This window comes from Hakea prostrata, chromosome 1, assembly GCF_041222555.1.
Source record: "Hakea prostrata isolate BN-2017 chromosome 1, UWA_Hpros_2, whole genome shotgun sequence".
Taxonomy (NCBI): Eukaryota; Viridiplantae; Streptophyta; class Magnoliopsida; order Proteales; family Proteaceae; genus Hakea; species Hakea prostrata.
The window spans coordinates 5,081,538-5,102,426 of record NC_142600.1 but is presented as its reverse complement, the minus strand read 5'-3'; the positions used below and the strand labels follow the sequence as shown (position 1 = coordinate 5,102,426).

The 20,889-nt window shown below is 36.0% G+C and overlaps 3 protein-coding genes and 1 pseudogene across 3 annotated transcripts; all 4 read right to left on the bottom strand.

Moving 5' to 3' along the window:
* Nucleotides 1–1,288: 1,288 nt before the first annotated feature.
* LOC149026888 (E3 ubiquitin-protein ligase) lies at nt 1,289–6,912 on the bottom strand. Its single transcript, XM_089156962.1, has 6 exons — nt 6,435–6,912; nt 6,076–6,146; nt 4,692–4,797; nt 3,116–3,248; nt 2,559–2,735; nt 1,289–1,661 (listed from the first exon to the last, which is right to left on the bottom strand). The coding sequence occupies exons 1-6, from the start codon at nt 6,509–6,511 to the stop codon at nt 1,608–1,610; spliced, it is 618 nt and encodes a 205-aa protein (XP_089013088.1). The 5' UTR covers nt 6,512–6,912; the 3' UTR covers nt 1,289–1,607.
* Nucleotides 6,913–7,296: 384 nt separating this feature from the next.
* Nucleotides 7,297–7,863, bottom strand: LOC149026887 (VQ motif-containing protein 31 pseudogene; annotated as a pseudogene).
* A 467-nt stretch (nt 7,864–8,330) lies between these two features.
* On the bottom strand, nt 8,331–9,466 carry LOC149026886 (polygalacturonase-1 non-catalytic subunit beta-like). Its single transcript, XM_089153832.1, has 2 exons — nt 9,413–9,466; nt 8,331–9,302 (listed from the first exon to the last, which is right to left on the bottom strand). The coding sequence occupies exons 1-2, from the start codon at nt 9,464–9,466 to the stop codon at nt 8,331–8,333; spliced, it is 1,026 nt and encodes a 341-aa protein (XP_089009958.1).
* Nucleotides 9,467–10,192: 726 nt separating this feature from the next.
* LOC149026885 (ABC transporter C family member 3-like) lies at nt 10,193–16,983 on the bottom strand. The gene is made up of 10 exons (XM_089146029.1): nt 14,614–16,983; nt 14,365–14,451; nt 13,632–14,282; nt 13,368–13,532; nt 11,915–12,209; nt 11,613–11,821; nt 11,245–11,550; nt 10,847–10,910; nt 10,401–10,640; nt 10,193–10,293 (listed from the first exon to the last, which is right to left on the bottom strand). The coding sequence occupies exons 1-10, from the start codon at nt 16,981–16,983 to the stop codon at nt 10,193–10,195; spliced, it is 4,488 nt and encodes a 1,495-aa protein (XP_089002155.1).
* Between the last annotated feature and the right edge of the window lie 3,906 nt (nt 16,984–20,889).

Genomic DNA, 20,889 nt, shown 5'->3' with positions numbered 1-20,889 from the left:
TGCTTCCCATGTCACAAAATGCAAATGGCTGAATATTTTACAAAATGCATGGAGGAAAGTAAGCCAAAAGCTGTGCTATACAATATTCTTTTTTCTATTCCCTGTATCCAAGCACTCTCCCTGGTAGTCTCCTATTAAAAGTGCAGAGACTTTTTTTTTGGATACATGGACAGGGTCATAGAGATCAAAAAATAAAGAAAGAAATCTAATTGGTAGCTAAGTCTAGTGGAGGATTTGAAAAGATGTCATAGAACTCTATGAGACCAAGGATTTTCTCGGCATCCAATCAGCCTTCCATGAAACACCTAACCTAAAGAAAGGCAAAAAACAACCTCTCAGGAATCTGACTCCACAAAAAGTGGATTCCACCCCTACTCAATTAGCAAAGCAAAACCTTCCTTGACGGTATTGGAGGGTATGGTACTATGGCTTGAAATTGTAGAGGTGATGTTATTTTTGCAAAGGTGCTATTCTGTTCTCAGATACGAATCCGGTGTGGCTTATAATTTGTGCAACAACTGAAGATTATGGTTCATGCAAACTCCACAGTGGTAATTAGGACTTTCTGGTACAAACTCTCCCACATTACATCATAGGCCAGCAAACAACTTGTGTATGACCCACACTTCTCATTAGAGTGTAGAGAATTTGAATGTGAAACATTCAAATGGAATACATTAGAGATAAACCCTGCATGAATCGTAAATTCCATCCAAAAATTTCACATATCCACTAATCTTTTTTCAGAAGAGAGATTTTAGAATGTTGTGCACAAAGACTATAATATTGCCAACATGCCAACAACTATAATTGAAAGCCTCTAATTAACTAGTCTTCTAAGAAAAAACAACTAATAACTTGAAAAGGGGATGATATACATATTGAAAAACTATCCATCTAATATCTTGATGGATCTTGTTGAACCAGAAATTATGCGTTCAATCAAATGTAGTTCAAATGTAATATTCATTCTTATCTATACTTTTTAGTAATATGAATTTTATACTTCTTCCTTAGTCTCTGACCACTAGAGGGTTTTTCGTGTAATAGAAAAACAGAGGATAACATATGGTTGTTAGGTTACAGAAGACTAGAAGTTTTTTTCTTATAGAAAATAATAATATCTTTTAGCCCAGAAAAGGATATAAAAGTTTTTTCAAGTAGATAGGTTGGGATACAATGACACAAGCGGTTCTCCAGAGGTTTCCCATACCTATCAATAAATTATTTATTTAAAGATAGGCACGAAACATCTCTACAGATGCATGGACCATTGGAAGCATACCTAAAGATATCAACATGGATATGGTTTTATTTCACATAAGGCTGGATGGTAACTGGGATTTGTTCTTCAAGCGCAAGAATCAGAAACAGAGCACATTTTTTTTTCTTCTTCCCTTTACAAGATTATTTACACAAGCAATCTAGTAATAAACACAAGGGTAGCAATCAAGGTCACTCATAAATATCATGGTTTGAAACTATCAGAGGCCAGAGTATAGAGAATTTCAGAGGAATCACAACCCTCCAAGGTAACCTGCAATTGGGAGCACAAATTCTCAGTCATAAACACCACCTAACATGTCATTCAACGAGAGTCCGGTTCTTCAACCCTCGAGGGTGACGATCATACCAGAGGAATCACAACCCTCCAAGGTAACCTGCAGTTGGGAGCAAAAATTCTTAGTCATAAACACCACCTAACATGTCATCCAACGAGAGTCCGGTTCTTCAACCCTCGAGGGTGACGATCATATATTCAGGGGATCCACATTGTCAGTGTTTAGAAGGTATTTGATCCCAAATCATCCAGCCATGTCATTAACCAACCTAGGTGAATCTTAAAATTCAACCTTAAATCATGATTGAAAAGAATGAGATACTCCTTTTACTTCTGGCCAAAAAAAAAAAGAAAGAAACTATGTACCTATTTCACTAATTTAAATGACAAAAAGTCCCTTCACTGTAGCTTCTCTACAGAGAAGAAAGTGAACCCAGAACGAACTCTAGGACCATCAGAATACTCACACTCTCTATTCATGAAATTGAATCTATCCCTATCTGTTTACTATTTGATGGTACTGATGCTCATGGTGAAGAAATTCCTCCTTCGCTAAGAGAAAAGGATAACCCGATCCCGAAAGGTTTTTCTTCTTGACAGTACATTTCCCAGGAAACAGCTGCAAAATGTTTTAACCCAAGTAGCCCAAATAAAGCATGGTTTTTCTCCCTGTTCCACACATAACTAGATAAAACTAGGATAGTTTTTTCAAGCTTTGTCCAGTCCTGGCCAACATGTTTGATAACGCATTATACCATCATTTTGTCAAAAGCACAAAAGCACTGAAGTCAGAAAACAAATATTTCAGCAATTACAGACATTCCTGTTTTCACCAATCATCTCCAGAAAAAGGATGAAAAATCCTTAGTTATAATACAAAGATTCACCATTGGATAGTATCTTATATACAAAGTGTTGGGAAACAGTGCAAGGGCCCTTGCTCATTGATGGGATGAGGAAGGGAAATTTAAAAATAAGGATGTCAAGCATCCCGTACCTTGAGCTTGACTTCTCTGGGGGAAAGCAGTTGCTTGAGTTCTCTGGGGGAATGTAGTTGCTTCTTTGGGCTTGAAGGACGAGGACCAAACTTTGAAACCAGAAACTTGAAACATGGTAGAAACACAAGGTAGAGCACAGCCAAGATCAATGGAGCCGCAATGAACCAGCCTAGTAACTGTAATGAATTACGAAGTTTTAAAATCAGAAAGACCAATGTGTTTCAGAGAAAATAGTAGACTCATGGTTTGTTTAGCAAATTAATTATGTCACAGTAAGGCTAATAAGTCTCAAGAAGAAATTCAGTGTTGCAGAGTTGCCTTAAAACTCAGTGAGAGCTTCCTAGCCAGGTGACAAGCCAAATAAAAGGTAAAACAAAGCAGATTTGTTGCTTCTGTTTCATTCCTGGTGACAAAGTTAACCCCTTGTTCAATAGAAACTTGTCCAATCATCTTCTATTTAATATTTATGAACGTCAAGAATAACTTTCAAAACACAGTTCAAAAATCATGATCTCAAGGTCTGGAGGAAATATGTTAGATAGGGCAGGGTACATACTGCATGGGCAATGCTGAGTAGGATTTCCCATGAAGCTTGTCCAGTCAATACTTTCTTCAGTGCATCAGAGGTTAATGGGAAATGAGGACCACCAGAAATGACTTCTCCAAAGCGCAAGAAAGGAATCACCAGACTGAGAACAAACACAGCACTGAAAATGAGGATAGGAAGTGGATCCAGAATTCTAAACAATTTGAAAAATAAGCCCAAACAGGAAAATTAATTCTCCATGTTTAAATTTCAGACTTCCATAGTATTAAAAACTGATAACATGGCTTGATTGCCAAAGGCATGGTTATTTACTGAACTTTAATTTTAAAGCAATGGACAGGACAAAATAATGAAAATTTTCGGACAATAAGAATGGACATTTTATCTGCAAAGCTGAAAGAGACACAAGCTAGGTTACTGATGAGTCATGGCAAAGTATGTATTTGGTGTGCTACTTTGTTCTTAAAATTTGAGTTCCAGATTACCGCTCTAGTTTTGAGGCATTGTAACAAAGGTCACAAAGTTATGTTTCTCTCAAGCTTGTCACGGATAAATTCACCTAATATATGTACATTACATTATCACCTAGCAAAGAAAACAAGTGCACCCAGTGCATGAGGTTCCAGTCAAAGCAGGACATGTTTGCAGCCTTACTCGCCCCTCATGGAGAGGCTGGAACATATATTTTAACTAAGCATCTCTTCCCAGAAAACATTATGACAGGCTTTTAAGTCTCAAAATGAGCTCCTGACACAGATTATCATTCATGAATCCCATTCAATGCTCTGTCTCTGGATCTCTCCATTGCTAGTTTTGAAGCAATGCTGCCACCTAAGTCTCTGTTTGGTTCAACAGTATATATTTTATAGGGATCACCGAAAAGAAAAATGAAATTGTATTCACAAAAAGGAAGAGATTGTTTTATAGAAAAAACAATACAAAACTTGGGGAAATGGCTTTCTACATAGACTACTAGATTATTGGAAGACACATTATGAGATCGAGATTCCCTTTTCTCCCAAAAAGAAAAATGATATACATAAAACAAGTGTCCTCTTAGAATGAAAGATCATTCATTTCATCATGAAATCCATCATAACTCCATTTCTGCCGACAAATCATGCAAATTTTGAAGCAAGCTACTTAGGTTCCATTTTGTTTCAACAGATAATATCTCATAGGATTCTTAAAAGCAAAAGGAAATATTATTGTCTTAAAGGCACCAATTATTTTACTTAAATACAATACAGAAACTTCTCTTATATTTCAGGTTTCTGCATGTTTTTGTTCAATGAAAATGGTGGCGTCTTGGTCAATAAAACAATTTTCCATCCACCGAGGACACCAATGTCATCATTTGGGTTATTCTTACACTCATACAAAGCATGTTAAAATATGCACCTTCATGTATACATGAAGAAAGAAGAGAGTAAATGCAATCAATACAATACAAAAAAAAAAAAAAAAAAAAAAATTTGTAAATGAAATAGTCTTGGTAAAAAAAATTTCCAGCAAAACAAACAAAACCTTAAAAGAAATAAGCAGAAGGATTTCATGATACATGATAAGGTTAAGTACAGATTACCTCAACTCTACTGGAGTAGCAACAAAGTTTGCAAGCATCACACTTGGAGCATGACAACGAGAACCAAGTAGTGCAATAGACATCCCACAAAGAAAGAAGGTGACCCCTTTATAATTGCAAAATAAACTTCAGTATCAGATGCTGATGACTAAACTAAGAAAGAAGATCACTCAAACTACCTCAGATATCATGATATATTCTTAAAAGACATGTATTAAACATATGTTGCAATAACATGTATTAAACATACGTTGAACAACAGCACGCACATAAAGATTTTAGACTAGATTAGAAGGTTAACAAAACGTTCAGATATCAGACTGAGCTCAGATTTGGACTTTCATCCCCCAAAGATAGACGAGAGGCAACCAAATTCAAACCCAAAATAATGAGAAAGATCATCAACCAGGCTGGCATGATTGATTTTTGCTACTAGACTATTTTATCAAGTACTATGATCTCTAGCTTCTCTAAGTCAGTCATTTGGTTGATAAAAAGCCATTAATCAATGGCATGTACAAAATGTTTGGTCATTTACATTAGTTCAACAATTTAGATTCTTGTGAATAGAGAGCATGGCAAGCCATAACTTTTGAACCATTCAAACAAAAAATCATTGCCAAAGCTTTTTAGCGGCCATCCCTTGATTTCCTTAAAATGCTTAAAAAGTTAGAGATTAATCAGAGGCTACTGAGATTTAGTCAGTGCTGGAGAAGTAATTGATATGTAATTATTTGTGTCTCCAAAACAAGTTACTCTAAGTTCCTCCTTCGAAGTAAAAAGACAAATTAACATTGTGACTGACTGATGGGATGACTGAGGATAACGAAGATACCAGAAAGAGTCCCTGGAATGCTTGACCAGGGGTCTGATGGGGTTTTGTAATCAGGCGGTGGGCTAGCTAGTGACTTACAGATCAAAGAATATGTGAATCTATGTGATCATTGCATATGTCAAGAGAAAGAGTTGTATGTTAGACAACTTCTAGAGTGGTATAAAAATGCAACCACTCACAGTGTGAGCTCAGAATCATCCCACCCAAACCGTACTCTTTTAGACACTATTAAGATGACCACATGGTTTCAAACTACCAAAAATGTTAGAATTCTTAAAATGTAAGTTGCTGAGTTCAATCTGATTATATTTTTATACAACCACTCACACTGTGAGCTCAGAATCATCCCACCCGAACCGCACTCTTTTAGACACTATTAAGATGACCACATGGTTTCAAACTACCAAAAATGTTAGAATTCTTAAAATGTAAGTTGCAGAGTTCAATCTGATTATATTACCGTATAAATGTGTTTTGGATTCAGTAGCATCAATTACTGTCTTGTAAAGTAGACTGAGTTAAAAGAGCAGAATACAGAGATACTCGTACCACATATGGGGAATACTCCCAAAGTGAAGCCAAGAGCAGTCGAAAATGCTAGTTGCTTAGGTTCTGCTCCCCTGCAAAATTTGTCAGAGATTTTTCAGTAACATTTATCAGGAGAAAAATAATGAAGCTGATCCCTCAGTAGCAAGATAATACGGCTTCCAATCCCAAAATTAGTCTTTTCAAACTTTCTCAGTACAGAGAAATAACCGATCCAGAAAAAAGAAGGAAAATTCTTTAAGCGAAACCAATCAATCCCAAAAATAGATATGCAATCAGAAACTTGAAACCCTAATGAAAAGAGGGCAAGTGATACAATGGCAATCTACTTGGACGGAGCAGAAATGTGGGAGACACATTACCTTTGGAGAATTTGCATGAGAGGATCCACCACCTTCCTGTTGGCCCATGAGATCAACCCGATCTTGGCGATCGGCATATCGAACAGAGAATATTAAGAAAAAAAGGAAACTCTTTATTGAGTACCCTCAAGATCAATCATGAAGCTAAGCTAGGGTTTCTTGTATTGTAAAATCTGCAATTCATCAATTAACCCTGTATCTTAATTTTCTTGACCTGAAAGAGGAATTTCATTCATGCGGAATGTAAAGAGAAGATAAGAGAGAGAGAGAAAGAGACACAGGGTTTCTTAGATTCTGAAGTTGAAGTTTTGACATGAAAATTTCACATTCTTTTCTCCCATTTTCTGTTAATTATAAAATTCCTCACACACGTTAGGAATGGATTGGAAGCACATGAGAGGACAATCAAAGAGCAGAGGAAATCATCAAAACCGGTAGATTTATTCCTAGTTGTTGAGTTGCTGAAGCCTGAAGGAAAATGGAGACGTAGAGGCAATCATTAGAATTAAAATTTAATATATAGTCAATTAAAAAGGAATTAATTACGATTTAATTTTATCAGCCGTTATTTGGAAATTGGAACTTGGAACTTGGAAGTAGATATGACACGTGGGTGGATCTCCTGGTCAAAGTGTCAAAACACAAATGGAGGATTCAAAAGGAATATTACAAAGCTTTGAGGCCCATGGAAACATGGTCTGGGCTCATTGGGCTGGGCTTGTATGAGGCCCATTCATATCCTAAGAGACACTAACATAAATAGAAATACAAACAACAATAGAACTCTTCCATTATAACGCCACTGGCAAAATCATTCAATCTCGAGTCTTTCGGTTCCCTAATCTGATCTGAATTCCAACATTCACGAGATGGTTTTGGGAGAGACGAGTGGAAAGAGGTGAAGTAATTCCGGTTCAGCATTTCCCTGTCTGCACCGATGTGAAGAATGCAAGTAAAACCGTCTATCTTTGATCGCTTTCTCTTCTTCTTCTCTATCGATATCACATGCTTCTTTTGGTGCTTCTTCTGATGTTTCTTCTTTGATGGAAAGGTTTGAGAAAGCCTTTGATGGGGTACCGAAAGGGCTAGCAATGAAGCTGAAGTTAACAGTCCCAGTAGGGGAAAAAACCAGCTCGGTGGAATAAAAGCCAGCCTTATGATGTTGGAGAATGGCTGGACCCGGCTTGCTTTTCAAACCGGGTTTGGTTACTTCCAGCTTAGACATAATGTATCGTCGTCTTTCATAGAGTTTGGACGCTGCCTTCCTGAAGCCTGTGATCCTTGGTGCTGCCTCTTCATTACAGGACCTAGGGGATGGTAATTGGCAATCAACACCGTGGGAGGATAGACCGGTTAACCGCTGAACAAGCTCCCGGAAACCGGTTGTATCGGTCTGAACAAACATAGTCAAGGGTGCTGCTTTATCCATCTCCATCTCTATCTAGTGTGAAGTGAATTGAGGTAGTTACTAAGAGAGCATGGCAACACATATATATGATCTTATGTGTAGGGAGAGAGACTAGAGAGAGATGATGAGAGATCTTGTGAAGTAGGTAAAATTGGTTACACATTATTAAAGTGGAAAATGTAATCTTGTGGAGGAAATGAAGACCACAAATATTGGTTATGGCTCTTATAATATGTATATGTCTCTATCTAAAATGTAAAGCCTATCTTACCAAGAAAACACATGGATAAGATTAACCAGCAATTAGTTGGCATTTTGAAGATTCACTGTAGTGGCATGGTCAAAGAAAAGAGAGTGGGAGAACCCTTTTAGTGATGCAGTCAAGAGCATATGAGAGAGAGAGAGAAGCCTAACTTATCAAGAAAGAAGAGGGACAAGTAGGTCATTATTTTATTAAGTACAAGATAATAAAAATTTTAAAATATTACTCAACCTTGAGCTTTTGCCCATACAAGTCCATTTTCATTTATCCAATGACAGATTTCAATTAGTCCTGGTCCAAAACCTAGAACTTTGAAAGCAAGATGGTTTGGATTCCAAGCTGATGTATCATAGTGACATGACATGATCGCATGTTTCACTCTCTTTTCAACATGTACATCAACTGAATATATTTTTACTTTATGTAAAACATGGCAATAATAAACTTGAAATGGGAATGGCTGACTATGACATATCATTGGTGATTCCAAAAGGTTTTCATAGATGAGTTTCACAACCCCAATTGTGACATTTTCATACAATCCTTCGACACTCTCAGTGGTCCATAATCGTACATTATGTCCAAATTTCTTAACCACAAAATCAATTAGATCCTCAGCAGAAGTCGCACAAGTTCTCTCTTCTCTCCTAATGGGACTTTTCTCACATGTCTTTATGGCATCTTGAATATAATCATCCATGTTTGATTCATCTGCCACTGCAAAAACCTTCTTCAACTCCTTGATCTTGGTGGAGGAAAATGAGATTTTTGAAGCCAAAGATCGCGGCAAGAATGATCTATTAGGCACTGGGTCTCTTAGGTCAAGAAAAAACATGAAACGCCCCTCTTTCACCATTGTCTCTCGGAAAAATGGCAGTCCCTCCTGACTAACAATTGGTATGGGTGTTTCATTTGGAGAATCATATTTCAATTTGGCAATGTTCCACTTTGCTGTTGATAACAAGGTTGTGCCGTCCATTATCTTTGCCTTCGTTGCGTTCGTAGGACAAGCAACATTAGCTTGTTCACAAAATGAATGCAAATGAGAAGCCAATTCATTTTGTTCCATAAGTTTCATAAACATTGTTGTCTGATGGAAGTCCAATGGAGATGCCTTTGCAACTAACCAACTTGGAGGGTGTGGAAGACTGATTTGCTCTTCCCAATATCTGGAGAAGGCATTTTCAGCTTCATAACCCTATAATTTTCATACGACAGTGATCAAGTAAAGATTATAAATCAGTAACAAGCAATAAGATTGCTGAAATTAATGAACAATAGAAGAAAAAAATATATGATTTTTCTTACAGTGGTATATGCTACCATTAGAAGTCCGAGCAATATTAGAATGTCCTGCATCATGGCGGAGCTAAAAGAGAATAGACTTATTGAGTTTTGTTGCTTGGCGAGGTGCTAATTTATAATGATTGAGAAAACAATGTAATTTTCAACTAATAAGATAATAAATCAATCGAACACATAAGCTGTTAAGAGTCTTAAATAAACAACACATCAACCAAAAAAATTAATGCCCAAAAATATAAATTGAATTAAGGATATTTTTGTTTGTGAAGAACCTCGTCCATACATTTTGAGGTCTAAAGCCTCCCACATGGTTTGCTACAGGAACATTTCAAACTACCAATTTTTTGGGGTAATAAGGAGCAAATTTTGATTCTTGAGTCATATTGTATAGCTAAAGGTGGCAAAAATTTGTATGGACGAGAAACTCAGGAAAACTAGCTTCTGGAACTGGTTAAAATAATTAAATCAAAATATACATTTATTATTCAACAACAACTGCTCATAGCCAGAACTGAATAATACAGAAGACTACACACAATTACAAAGACAACTCAAATAATTACGAGCAAATTTGATAGCTTTTCTTCTGCTAGCAAATTATCTGTCAGTCACACTTAAAATATAGTTTAATTGAACTCCAACACCAATCAAAGAATTACAAGCAACTCTCATGTCTATTCCAGTTTTTACCAACAAATTCTGTCAACCACTAAAAATACATTACACTCCTATCTAATGCATTAATCTAGTTAAATTACAATTTGAGCAGTTAAAGTTCTTATTCTAGGAATTACATCTTTGAGTATACTCTTTTACGAGCTTAGCAAATGATGAAGACTTATTTCTTAGTAATTTGGCTGGTGAATCATATTCCAATATAATGCCTGCTAAGACCAAATATTTTTGAATTAATGTAGGCAAAAGTTTAAAAAAAATAAAAATAAAAAATAGCAAGAATAGATGTACTAAATATTAGCTACCAAATACTTACCATTATCGAGATGCAGGACCATATCAATATCAATAATAGATGTTATCCGATGTGCAATTGTGATGACAGTAGATTCTGAGAAGTGTTTCCTAATGGTTTGGTGAAGTAAATAATCAGTTGCAGTATCCATCGATGCAGTAGCTTCATCAAGTACTAATACTTTGCTTTTCTTGAGTAATACTCGTCCCAAACAAACTAATTGCCGTTGACCCATGCTCCAATTTTCTCCATTCTCGGCCACTATGAATACATTTACCATGTCAAATATCTTATTAATTCATGATCTTATTTTAATTTACTTTTTTATCGAAAGGGATTGTGCATTTGCATGGATAAAGTTGGTATAAGCAACTTTAATAGCAAATGAGAAGAAATCAAAGGGATTGTAGATTTGTAAGCATAAATTGATATTGAGTAACTTTAATAGCATATGAGAAGAAATCAACCTGCTGAGTCAAGCTTTCCTTCTGTCTTTCTAACTTTGTCACCAAGTTGGCATCTATCTAAAGCCTAGTGACAAGAAAATAAAATTTCACGTCAACATGCCACTTGACTTCACTTTTCAAGATGATATGGGAGTGACGTGAGGTGAAGAAGAACAAGATATCAAGAGCAATAGAAAATGGAGCAATAAAAACAAAGCACTTCTCTTCCTAGCTAAGATAATCAATGCATGTCTTGGACAAGATGACCGCAGGAAAGCGCTAACACAAATGCATGTCCCAATTAGTCAATTGTGATGGATTTGTTTGGTGTGTGTAAACATCAATAAGGATCATACACATTCATAACCTATTTTTCATAATCATAGATTATTCATCAACATGAGAAAAGCAAAACATACTTCCCAGATCTGTTCATCAGTGTATTCCTCAAGTGGGTCAAGATTGATTCTTAAAGTCCCTTCAAACATTGTTGGATCTTGTGGGATGATACTCAATTTTGATCGCAAGTTATGAAGGTCAATCTTGGATATGTTGATATCATCTATCGATATTTGACCGGCTGTAGGTTCAAGAATGCGAAAGAGAGCTTGTACAAGAGTTGATTTACCACTACCCGTTCGACCAACAATGCCAATATTCATTCCTCCAGGAAAAGTGCATGTGAGACCCCGTAAGACTAAAGGTAGGCGTGGGGCATACCGAACCTACATAAATAAGTAAGTAAATAAGGAGTTAAAGACTAGAGCAATTTAAATAAGATAATTACCTGTAGATTAATAATATCAACTTTCCCATGTGAAGGCCATTGATGATTGAGTGTAGTTTCTTCTGTTGACAAAGAAGATTCACTAGGAATGCATGTATATTGTAGTAATCTTTCAACGGATATCATTTTGTTCTCCAGACTGCTAAGATCCCAGACAATTCCTTGCATACTTAAACCAAGTCCATATGTGACTGCTAAACCCAAAATGCCTTGAAAAAAAAAACGAAAACAAAATATGTTTAAAACAATTGGTAAGGTTGCCCTAAAGAATGACTTTATAAGATTTCAGATCAGCTTTTTACCAGGGTCAAGCACTCCTTTTGGCAATAAGATCAAGAAAATCAAAAAGATAGCATAAGTGATTGATGCCAATATATCCATGCGAAAACATAACCATTCAACTGCTGCAGAGAAATAAAACTTGGGCCGGGAATACCTATCCACCAGCTTGAAGTTTGTATCCATAAATCTCTTTTCTTGATCAAAGCATCTGATTGTAGTTAAACCTAAACTAGATTCAGTTAGATGTTGTATTATTGGAGCTTGACATACTCTAATCAGTCGTGACAACTCCCGTGTTGAATATATATAGAGTTGCTAATCCAAGAAAAAAAAAAAAAAAAAAAAAAAACAAATTAGATACTATGATTAATAATATTTCAGTAATAAACAATAGTATAAGGTTTTTTTAACTCAGAACATAATCGATGTTTCCTACCTATCTTTATACCTGCTTCTTCTTTTGTTTTTTTTTTTTTTTTTATTTTCTTTTTTTTGGTTTTTTATTTTTGTGGGTTTTTTTGTCCTGGTTTTGTTTTCTGGTTTTTTTTTTTTTTTTTTTTTTTGTTTTCTTTTTTTTTTTGTTTTTTTGGTCTTTTTTTCGATAGTGGATTAGATATATAGTATAGTCTAATCCTATGCAACTTATGGAAATTAAAGAAAAATATAAAATATAATTAAAAATAAAAAGGGTAAGACAATGCCAATTGAGTCTTCTCTTAGGCCAAGTGTCAATGCCTTTACATGTTGAATCACTCACTCACAGTGATTGGGGCCCACAGGACCCGAGGGGAGGCGTGAGAGAAGGACAATGTATGGTAAACAGAGGTTCAAATCCATGACCTCCTTGGACTTATTGCCTCTACAAAGAAGGCTGCCATCATTATGCTAAAAACATGTCTATAACACAGACTTTTTGTTAGGTCATAAAAGTAATGTTCTCTTTTTATTGCTTGATATTTAGTTATCGGGAATTACTCATTATTTGTTTATTTATTAATTAATAAGCATTTACCAACTTTAATTGTTCATTTTAAAGTATGTATTTTCACATTTATTTGTTAATTTGTTATTTAGCTATTGATATTGAAAAGATGAGAAATTATTTACACAATGTGTGTACTTTGACGAATGACGACGTTGGTCTTGATTAGTCTTTCTTTTTTATAAAAATTTCCAGAACAAGGAAAATATTACGGATTTGTATTCCTTCATCTGAAAGTATGTGATTTATCAAACAGATTCTTATAAATTAAAGTTTAAATAATATTTCCAAATCCAAGCATGTATGCATTTACCACTAAATGCCTTTTTTTCCCTTCTGGATGAACAAAAAAGAGCAAATTCATATTTTATTGGATTTACCAAAGCTTGAGCCAAGTTGAATTATATATAGTTTGTTAAGGTTTATGAAGATTATGGTTGAGTTTGATTTGAAGCTTTAATAGGAAGAAGAGAAAGTGACCACATAAATACCCGGTACCAAATGCAAGCCACCATCATTGGAATAAAAAGTATCATCATTTGCCATGCAATCAAAGACATCACTGCAATAGCTCCTAAAAATCCTATAATTGAGATAAGAAGTTCTTCTATTTGATGTGGAATAGATGTATCGATCACACTTTGATCTGTAGATACCTGTATAATAAAAATGGTTAAAATTTTAAATTATATATTAAATATTTCACAAAAACAATATTATTTGGATCCAAATATTAAATAAGTATATTTACTTACTCGATTTAGAATCCTTGCACTTGGTGTAGAATTGAAAAATGATAGTGGAGCATGGAAAATACAAAAATGCATCTTGTTGAAAAGTAAATTGGCTGTTTTGTATCCAACAGTCACAATGAGCATAGACCTCATGAGTGCACAAAGAGAGCTTCCAAAAGTTAAAGCAATATAAACAAAAATGAGAGTGGATCTTGAAATATAAGGTCTCACATCATTTGACATTGAAGTAGCCCACACCATCCAATAGCAACTGGCAATTAGGAGAAGATGAAATAGAATTTGCACCAATAATATCAATGGTGCCAAAGCTCCTTTATATACTGCAGTAATGTACTTCCAATATATTGAAAAACTGACACTACCCTTTTCTCTCTCTTCTTCTTGGATAAGTTGTCCTTGTGGCCCAACTAGTATATCTGTTTTGTGCTTTTGAGGATCACTTTCTTCATCATCTTGAGTAGGTTTTTTACTATGATGTTTATCATCATCTTCCTCATTATTAACTAAATCATCCGAAGTAAGGCTATGATCAATAGAATTAAGTTTTGATAAAGCTTTCTTATGTAAATCCACCAACTCCATAAAGTCAGATCCTAAATCAAGAATGTCCTTGTATTTTCCTGCTTGAACAATCATGCCATCTTTCATAACCTACCAAATAAAAATTTATTAATAATTATTCTAAAACTAATATGAAAATAAAACTCAAGGAAAAAGGATAACATATTCTCACCAGGATAAGATCAGCCGAACGTAAAAATTCTACTTGGTGTGTAACATAAATTATTGTTTTTGATTTCAACATTCCCAATATACATTCCTGTCAATGAAATTAAAATATTCACATTTTTATTCATCCAAGATGATGATAAGCATCATAGTAAAAAAAAAACTACTCAAAACCATATAAGCAATAAGATGTATATTTCCTACCATTCTTAATCCATGAAAACAGTTGATGTAGTTGTCAAAGAGAAGTTACCTTAAATATATGATTTCCCGTGTGAGCATCTAATGCACTGAAAGGATCATCAAGTAGATAAATATCAGCATCATTGTACATAGCACGTGCAATTTGAATTCTTTGCTTTTGTCCACCACTTAAATTGATCCCTCTATCCCCTATGATAGTTTGATCTCCAAATGCAAACAATTCCAAGTCTTTCTTCAATGAACATGCTTCAAGAATCATTTTGTATCTTGCTTCATCCATCTCCTTACCAAATAGTATATTGTCTACAATCTTACCACTCTGTATCCAAGATGATTGTGCAACATAAGCCTTTGTCCCATTCAACCTAATTGTTCCGGATATTTTTGGCATTTCCCCTAGTATGCATGAAAGTAAGCTTGATTTACCTGCCCCAATAGAACCACATATTGCAACTCGCATACCTTGATAGACTAGAAAATTAAGATTCTTTAATGTTATATGAGGGGAATCAAGGTCCCAAGAGAAATTTCCATCAACCATTTCAACTGCAACATCAGAATTGTCTCTTGGAAGATCTTGTACTATACTTGAATGAAAATCATCAAGACAAAGGAAAGAGGCTATCCTGTTGAGAGAAACTTTAGTTTGAACTATCATGGAGACTGCGTCTGGGAGATTATAAATAGGAACATGCAATATCTCAAATGTTGAAATTGCAGATAAAACCTTTCCTGACTCCAATGGAATTCCGATAAGCACACAAAACCCAAAAGTGACCATAGAGACACACATAGGAGCAGACAAGAAAAAGAAGGAAGTCATAGCTAAGGTATAGAGCAATTTTTTTATCCATCTTGTTTCAAGTTTTCTGAGTTCGATTATCTTTGCCATAAACTTCATCTCCCAGCTCTGAAGTTTGAGAATCCTTATATTCCTCAAAACCTCAGATGTTGCCTTCATCGTTTGATCCTTTGAGTCCATTAATTCTCTTTGAAATTTCTCTTGTAATTTTCCTAGTGGAAAATTTGCTAACATCAAGATCGTTATGGCAACCAAAGCAACAAGTGAAGCAAGCCCAAGGTTTTTGTACAAAATCAACAATGCTAGAACAATTTGGATAGGGACCCTCCATATATCATGCAAGTACCAACTGAAAATTGCAATTCTCTCAGCATCAACAGACACCAAATTAATGTTCTCCCCACTAGGGTGATCTTGCTTTGCATGGCCAGAAACTTTGAGACTTTTTCTGTAGATTATTACAAAAAGAGCAACACGGACCCTAATTGCCATCTTTCGCAATAGAAAGAACAGATGCCTATCTGAAAGACCCCTTGTGAGCTTTGAGAGAAAGAACATGAATACCAATGCATAGCCTTTATGAGAAAGTTGATGAGAGCTATTGAGGTACTGAACAAAAGCATCAATAAGATATGGCCCAACATAAGATGCTAATGTGGATAAAATAGATAATAGACCAGTCCATAGTATTTCCTTCCACATAAAGAAAATCAGTTCCTTAGCGAGATCTAGTGTGCTTATCCGACCACCATTACCACAATATAATTTAAGTCTACTTTTAAAACTAGCAAAGACCACATTGGCACTATCACAATTGGCAAGTTGAGGGACGTCTTCGAGGTCTAATGTTTTTTTACGCCCAAGTGCAAGCAATGGGTAAATCCAAGCAAAAGTGATAGTACTAACAACATTGGCATTTTCATAAGGGATTATATTTTTTCCACCAACACATGATTCTTGTTTACTGTCACCCTTGTTTTGATTAGTTTCCAAAAGAGGCTTCAAGAGATGAAAATCTTTGTCTTGTCGTCCCTTTCCAAACAACCCAACATAACATAAGAACAAACCAGCAACAACTGATGTCGCATTAGAAACCCATAGTGGTAATGACAAGGATGAATGTTTCCTAAACAAATGGAGAAGTATGATAAGATACGAGCTAGACATTAGGAAGTGAAAGACCCACCAAATCTTTAGCAAAATGGGGAACCTATGTTCCACTGAATGAGAACAATGGATGAAGAGGTAAGCAGAGATGACAAACCATGTAAGAGTTCCCAATGTAAAGTCAAATTGAGCAACAATCTCTAGAACAGACCAACCAGATCTATACACAAAGAAGTAATTTAACATGCATAGGAGTAGATCACAGAAGGATACACCCATGCAACATATAAGGGCTACCCAATAGTATAAAATGCAGGAATTCTTCAACGCTGATTTTGAATTTTCAAGGTGGGGCTTGGTGCATTTCTTGCAAACCCAGTAAATGGATAAAATTAATAAAAAGATCAGATGTGAAGAAACAGAAAACCCATGAAGAAAAAAGGTCTCCGATGACTGAGTAAACAATATCCAAGCATTCTTATCTTCCTTTGATTCTTCACGAGCATCCATGTTTCCAATCTTCTTTGCTTCTTCACAAACATTTCCCCACTGCCTTGCCTCGTCAATGAACTCTAGAACCCATTACATCCACTGGTAACAATATATCTCAGAATCTCAGATTCTCAATATGGAAAGCAGTGAGAGAAGAGAGAGAGAATAGTACCAGACTCCACGGATCATGCTAGGTCTCTAATTAAATTAAGGAGAAATGTTTGAAAGAGCTCCAACAAAAGTGCCCGTTCAAGTGATTTAACCTTCCATAATTATTTTTCTAAAAATACGAAAGCTTATTTAGTAGGAGATCTCAATCCACATCTTTTATTTTACTTGTAAATTTCACTCCTTTGAAATAGGAAAGCTTAGGGCAGTGGGCAATGGCTTTCTCATTTCTTTCATTTCCCATAAATTTTGAAATGAAACATGCTTACGAAGCGTAATGAAATCCCACCCCATCAATCTCAAGGTACAGAGTTGCTACCTGGAAGATCATGTCACCAGCCTAACATCTTCATACATTTATGAGATGATATAATTTATTCAACACATCAAAAAATAAAAAAGATATAATTTATGAGAGACTAAGAGTTGATAGTGTACCAAAATACTAAAATATCTGAAGCCTATAATTTCTTTGATCCTTTAAATCCATAAACTTAACCGGAAAGAAGGACAACTAGGTCATTATTTATTAAATACAAGATAATAAAATCTTTAAAAAGATGGACAATTAGGTCATTATTTATTAAGTATAAGATAATAAAATCTTTAAAATATTAATCAACCTTGAGCTATTGCCCATACAATTCCATTTTCATTTATCCAATGACAGACTTCAATTAGTCCTGGTCCAAAACCTAGAAGTTTGAAAGCAAGGTGGTCTCGATTCCAAGCTATTGTATCATAGTGACATGACATGATCGCATGTTTCACTCTCTTTTCAACATAAACATCAACTGAATATATTTTTACTTTATGTAAAACATGGCAATAATAAACTTGAAATGGGAATGGCTGACTATGGCAAATCATTGGTGATTCAGAATGGTTTCCATAGATGAGTTTCACAGCTCCAATTGTGACATTCTCATACAATCCTTCGACACTCTTAGTGGTCCATAATCGTACAATATGCCCGAATTTCTTAACCACAAAATCAATTAGATCCTCAGCAGAAGTCGCACAAGTTCTCTCTTCTCCCCTAATGGGACTTTTCTCACATGTCTTTATGGTGTCTTGAATATAATCATCCATGTTTGATTCATCTGCCACCGCAAAAACCTTCTTCAACTCCTTGATCTTAGTGGAGGAAAAAGAGATTTTTGAAGCCAAAGATCTCGGCAAGAATGATCTATAAGGCACTGGGTCTCTTATGTCAAGAAAAGACATGAACCGTCCCTCTTTCACCATTGCTTCTCGGAAAAATGGCAGTCCCTCCTGACTAGCAACTGGTAAGGGTGTTTCATTTGGATATTCATATTTATATTTGGCAATGTTCCACTTTGCTGTTGATAACAAGGTTGGGCTGTCCATTATCTTTGCCTTTGTTGCATTCGTAGGACAAGCAACATTAGCTTGCTCACAAAATGAATGCAAATGGGAAGTCAATTCATTTTGTTCCATAAGTTTCATAAACATTGTTGTCTGATGGAAATCCAATGGAGATGCCTTCGCAACTAGCCAACTTGGAGGGTGTGGAAGACCGATTTGCTCTTCCCAATATCTAGAGAAGGCATTTTCAGCTTGATAACCCTATAATTTTCATACGACATTGAACAAGTAAAAATGAAAAATCAATAACAAGCAATAAGCTTGCTGAAAATAATGAACAATAGAAGAAAGAAAATATCATTTTTCTTACAGTGGTATATGCCACCATCAGAAGTCCGAGCAATATTAGAATGTGCTGAATCATGGCGGAGCTAAAAGAGAATAGACTTATTGAGTTGTGTTGCTTGGAGAGGTGCTAATTTATATTGATTGACTAATAAGATAATAAATCAATCAAAAACATAAAGCTGTTAAGAGTTTTTTTTTTACAACACATCTCGCCAAAAATTTTTTTTTTTTTTTTTTTTTTTTTTTTTTTTTTTTTTTTTTTTTTTTTTTTTTTTTTTTTTTTTTTTTTTGGGGGGGACGCCTCTCGCGTGTTTTGTTGGGGGGGCGTTTTTTTGGGGGGGTGGGGTGTTGGGGGGGGTGTTTTTTTTTTTTTGTTTTTTTTTTTTTTTTGTGGGGGGGGTTTTTTTTTTTTTTTTGGTAAAAGGAGATTTAATTAAGAGGGGGACAAGAGCCCAAGACATCCTGAGTACAAGCTTCAAGAAGCCAAGGAGTGGAATTAGACCAAACCATCCTACTTGTCAAGGATAGGGCCTTCCTAGCTAGACAATCGGCTACACAGTTAGCCCATCTAGAGATAAAACGAACCGACCACGACGGTTCAGACATGATGAGACGCCGGACATCATCTACCACACGATGAGCATCCAAATCACATGGGAGAAAGGGATCTTCCACAAGATGAACCAGGTTCATCGAGTCACACTCGAAGATAACATTCAGCAGTCCTTCCTCTCGAGCCCACATCAGCGCTTCTCTGAGAGCCATGGCTTCGCCCGCGAGGGTGCTGCAACAATCTCCAGGAATCGAGAAAGCTCTACTACAAATCCCATCAGAATTTCTTAGAAGAAAGCCAAATCCCCTTCCGTTATCGGCTGGAGAACAAGAGAAATCGGAATTTATTTTCATCCCATCTGCTGTCGGAGGCTCCCAAACCCTAGAACAAGTAAGTGAAGGTTGCAGAGTCTCTGACGATCCATTCCAAAATTCTGTGAATGCTTTCCTTGCTCGATCTACTATCTGATCTGGATTCCATTTAATATTGTTGAAGCAGAGGTCATTCCGAGCCACCTAAACTCCAGCAAGTGAAGAAACAGAGACTCAACATCTCATGTTTGATCTTCTTCTCCGGGAAATAGATGTTATTCCAATTATTCAGCAGCCTGATCAGAGAGTTTTGGGAGTGTGCTTCGATAATTCCGGTAAGTCCCACACCAAACCATATGGCCCTAGAATGATCACACTCGAACAATAGGTGATCTAATGATTCAGTTTCCTTTCCACATCTTTTGCATATTGGATCGACATTAATTTGTCTGATCAGTAAATTGTCCCCTGTAGCTAAAGCCTGATTCAAACCTCTCCATACAAAGGATCTGATTTTTGGAAGGCATTTAGCATACCAGATCAATTTCCATGCTCCTGTGCTTACTTCTTCCCATTTGTGCAGCCGAGAGGAGGAGGGAGCCATGCTCATTCTTGAATCACGCCGATTGCAGAGAATATGATATGCACTTTTAACAGAGAAAATGCCATTGGAAGTTCCTCCCCAAACTGCTGCATCATCCCCCCGGGAAGTGGCCGAGATGGATCTTCAATGATAGCATTTACCTCTTGCTGTGAAAATAATTGTTGTAGCAGATCTCTATTCCATGTATTAGAATTGGACTCGATCAGCTCAGAAACCTTTAGTAAATTGCATGATGTTGGTCTAGGAGAGGAAATCCGAAAAGAGGGGAGACTGGGAATCCAGTTCTCATCCCAAATAGGAGTATTCCTTCCATTACCTATAGAGGAGATGATGCCCATTTGAAGAACTTCTCTACCTTTGAGAATGCTCTGCCAGGCCCAGGAAGCTGTAGAACCTTTACGGGCCTCTAAGAAGGTGCAGTTGGGGTAATAAATGGATTTTATAAATCTAGCCCAATTGGAATCCGGCTGTGACCATAACCTCCACGCCACTTTAGCAAGAAGAGCCCAATTCTGCAAAATCGGGTCACGAAAACCCAGCCCCCCTTTTTCCTTAGATTTGCACAATCTTGACCAAGACATCCAGTGCAATTTATGTTCCTCCCCTTTTTG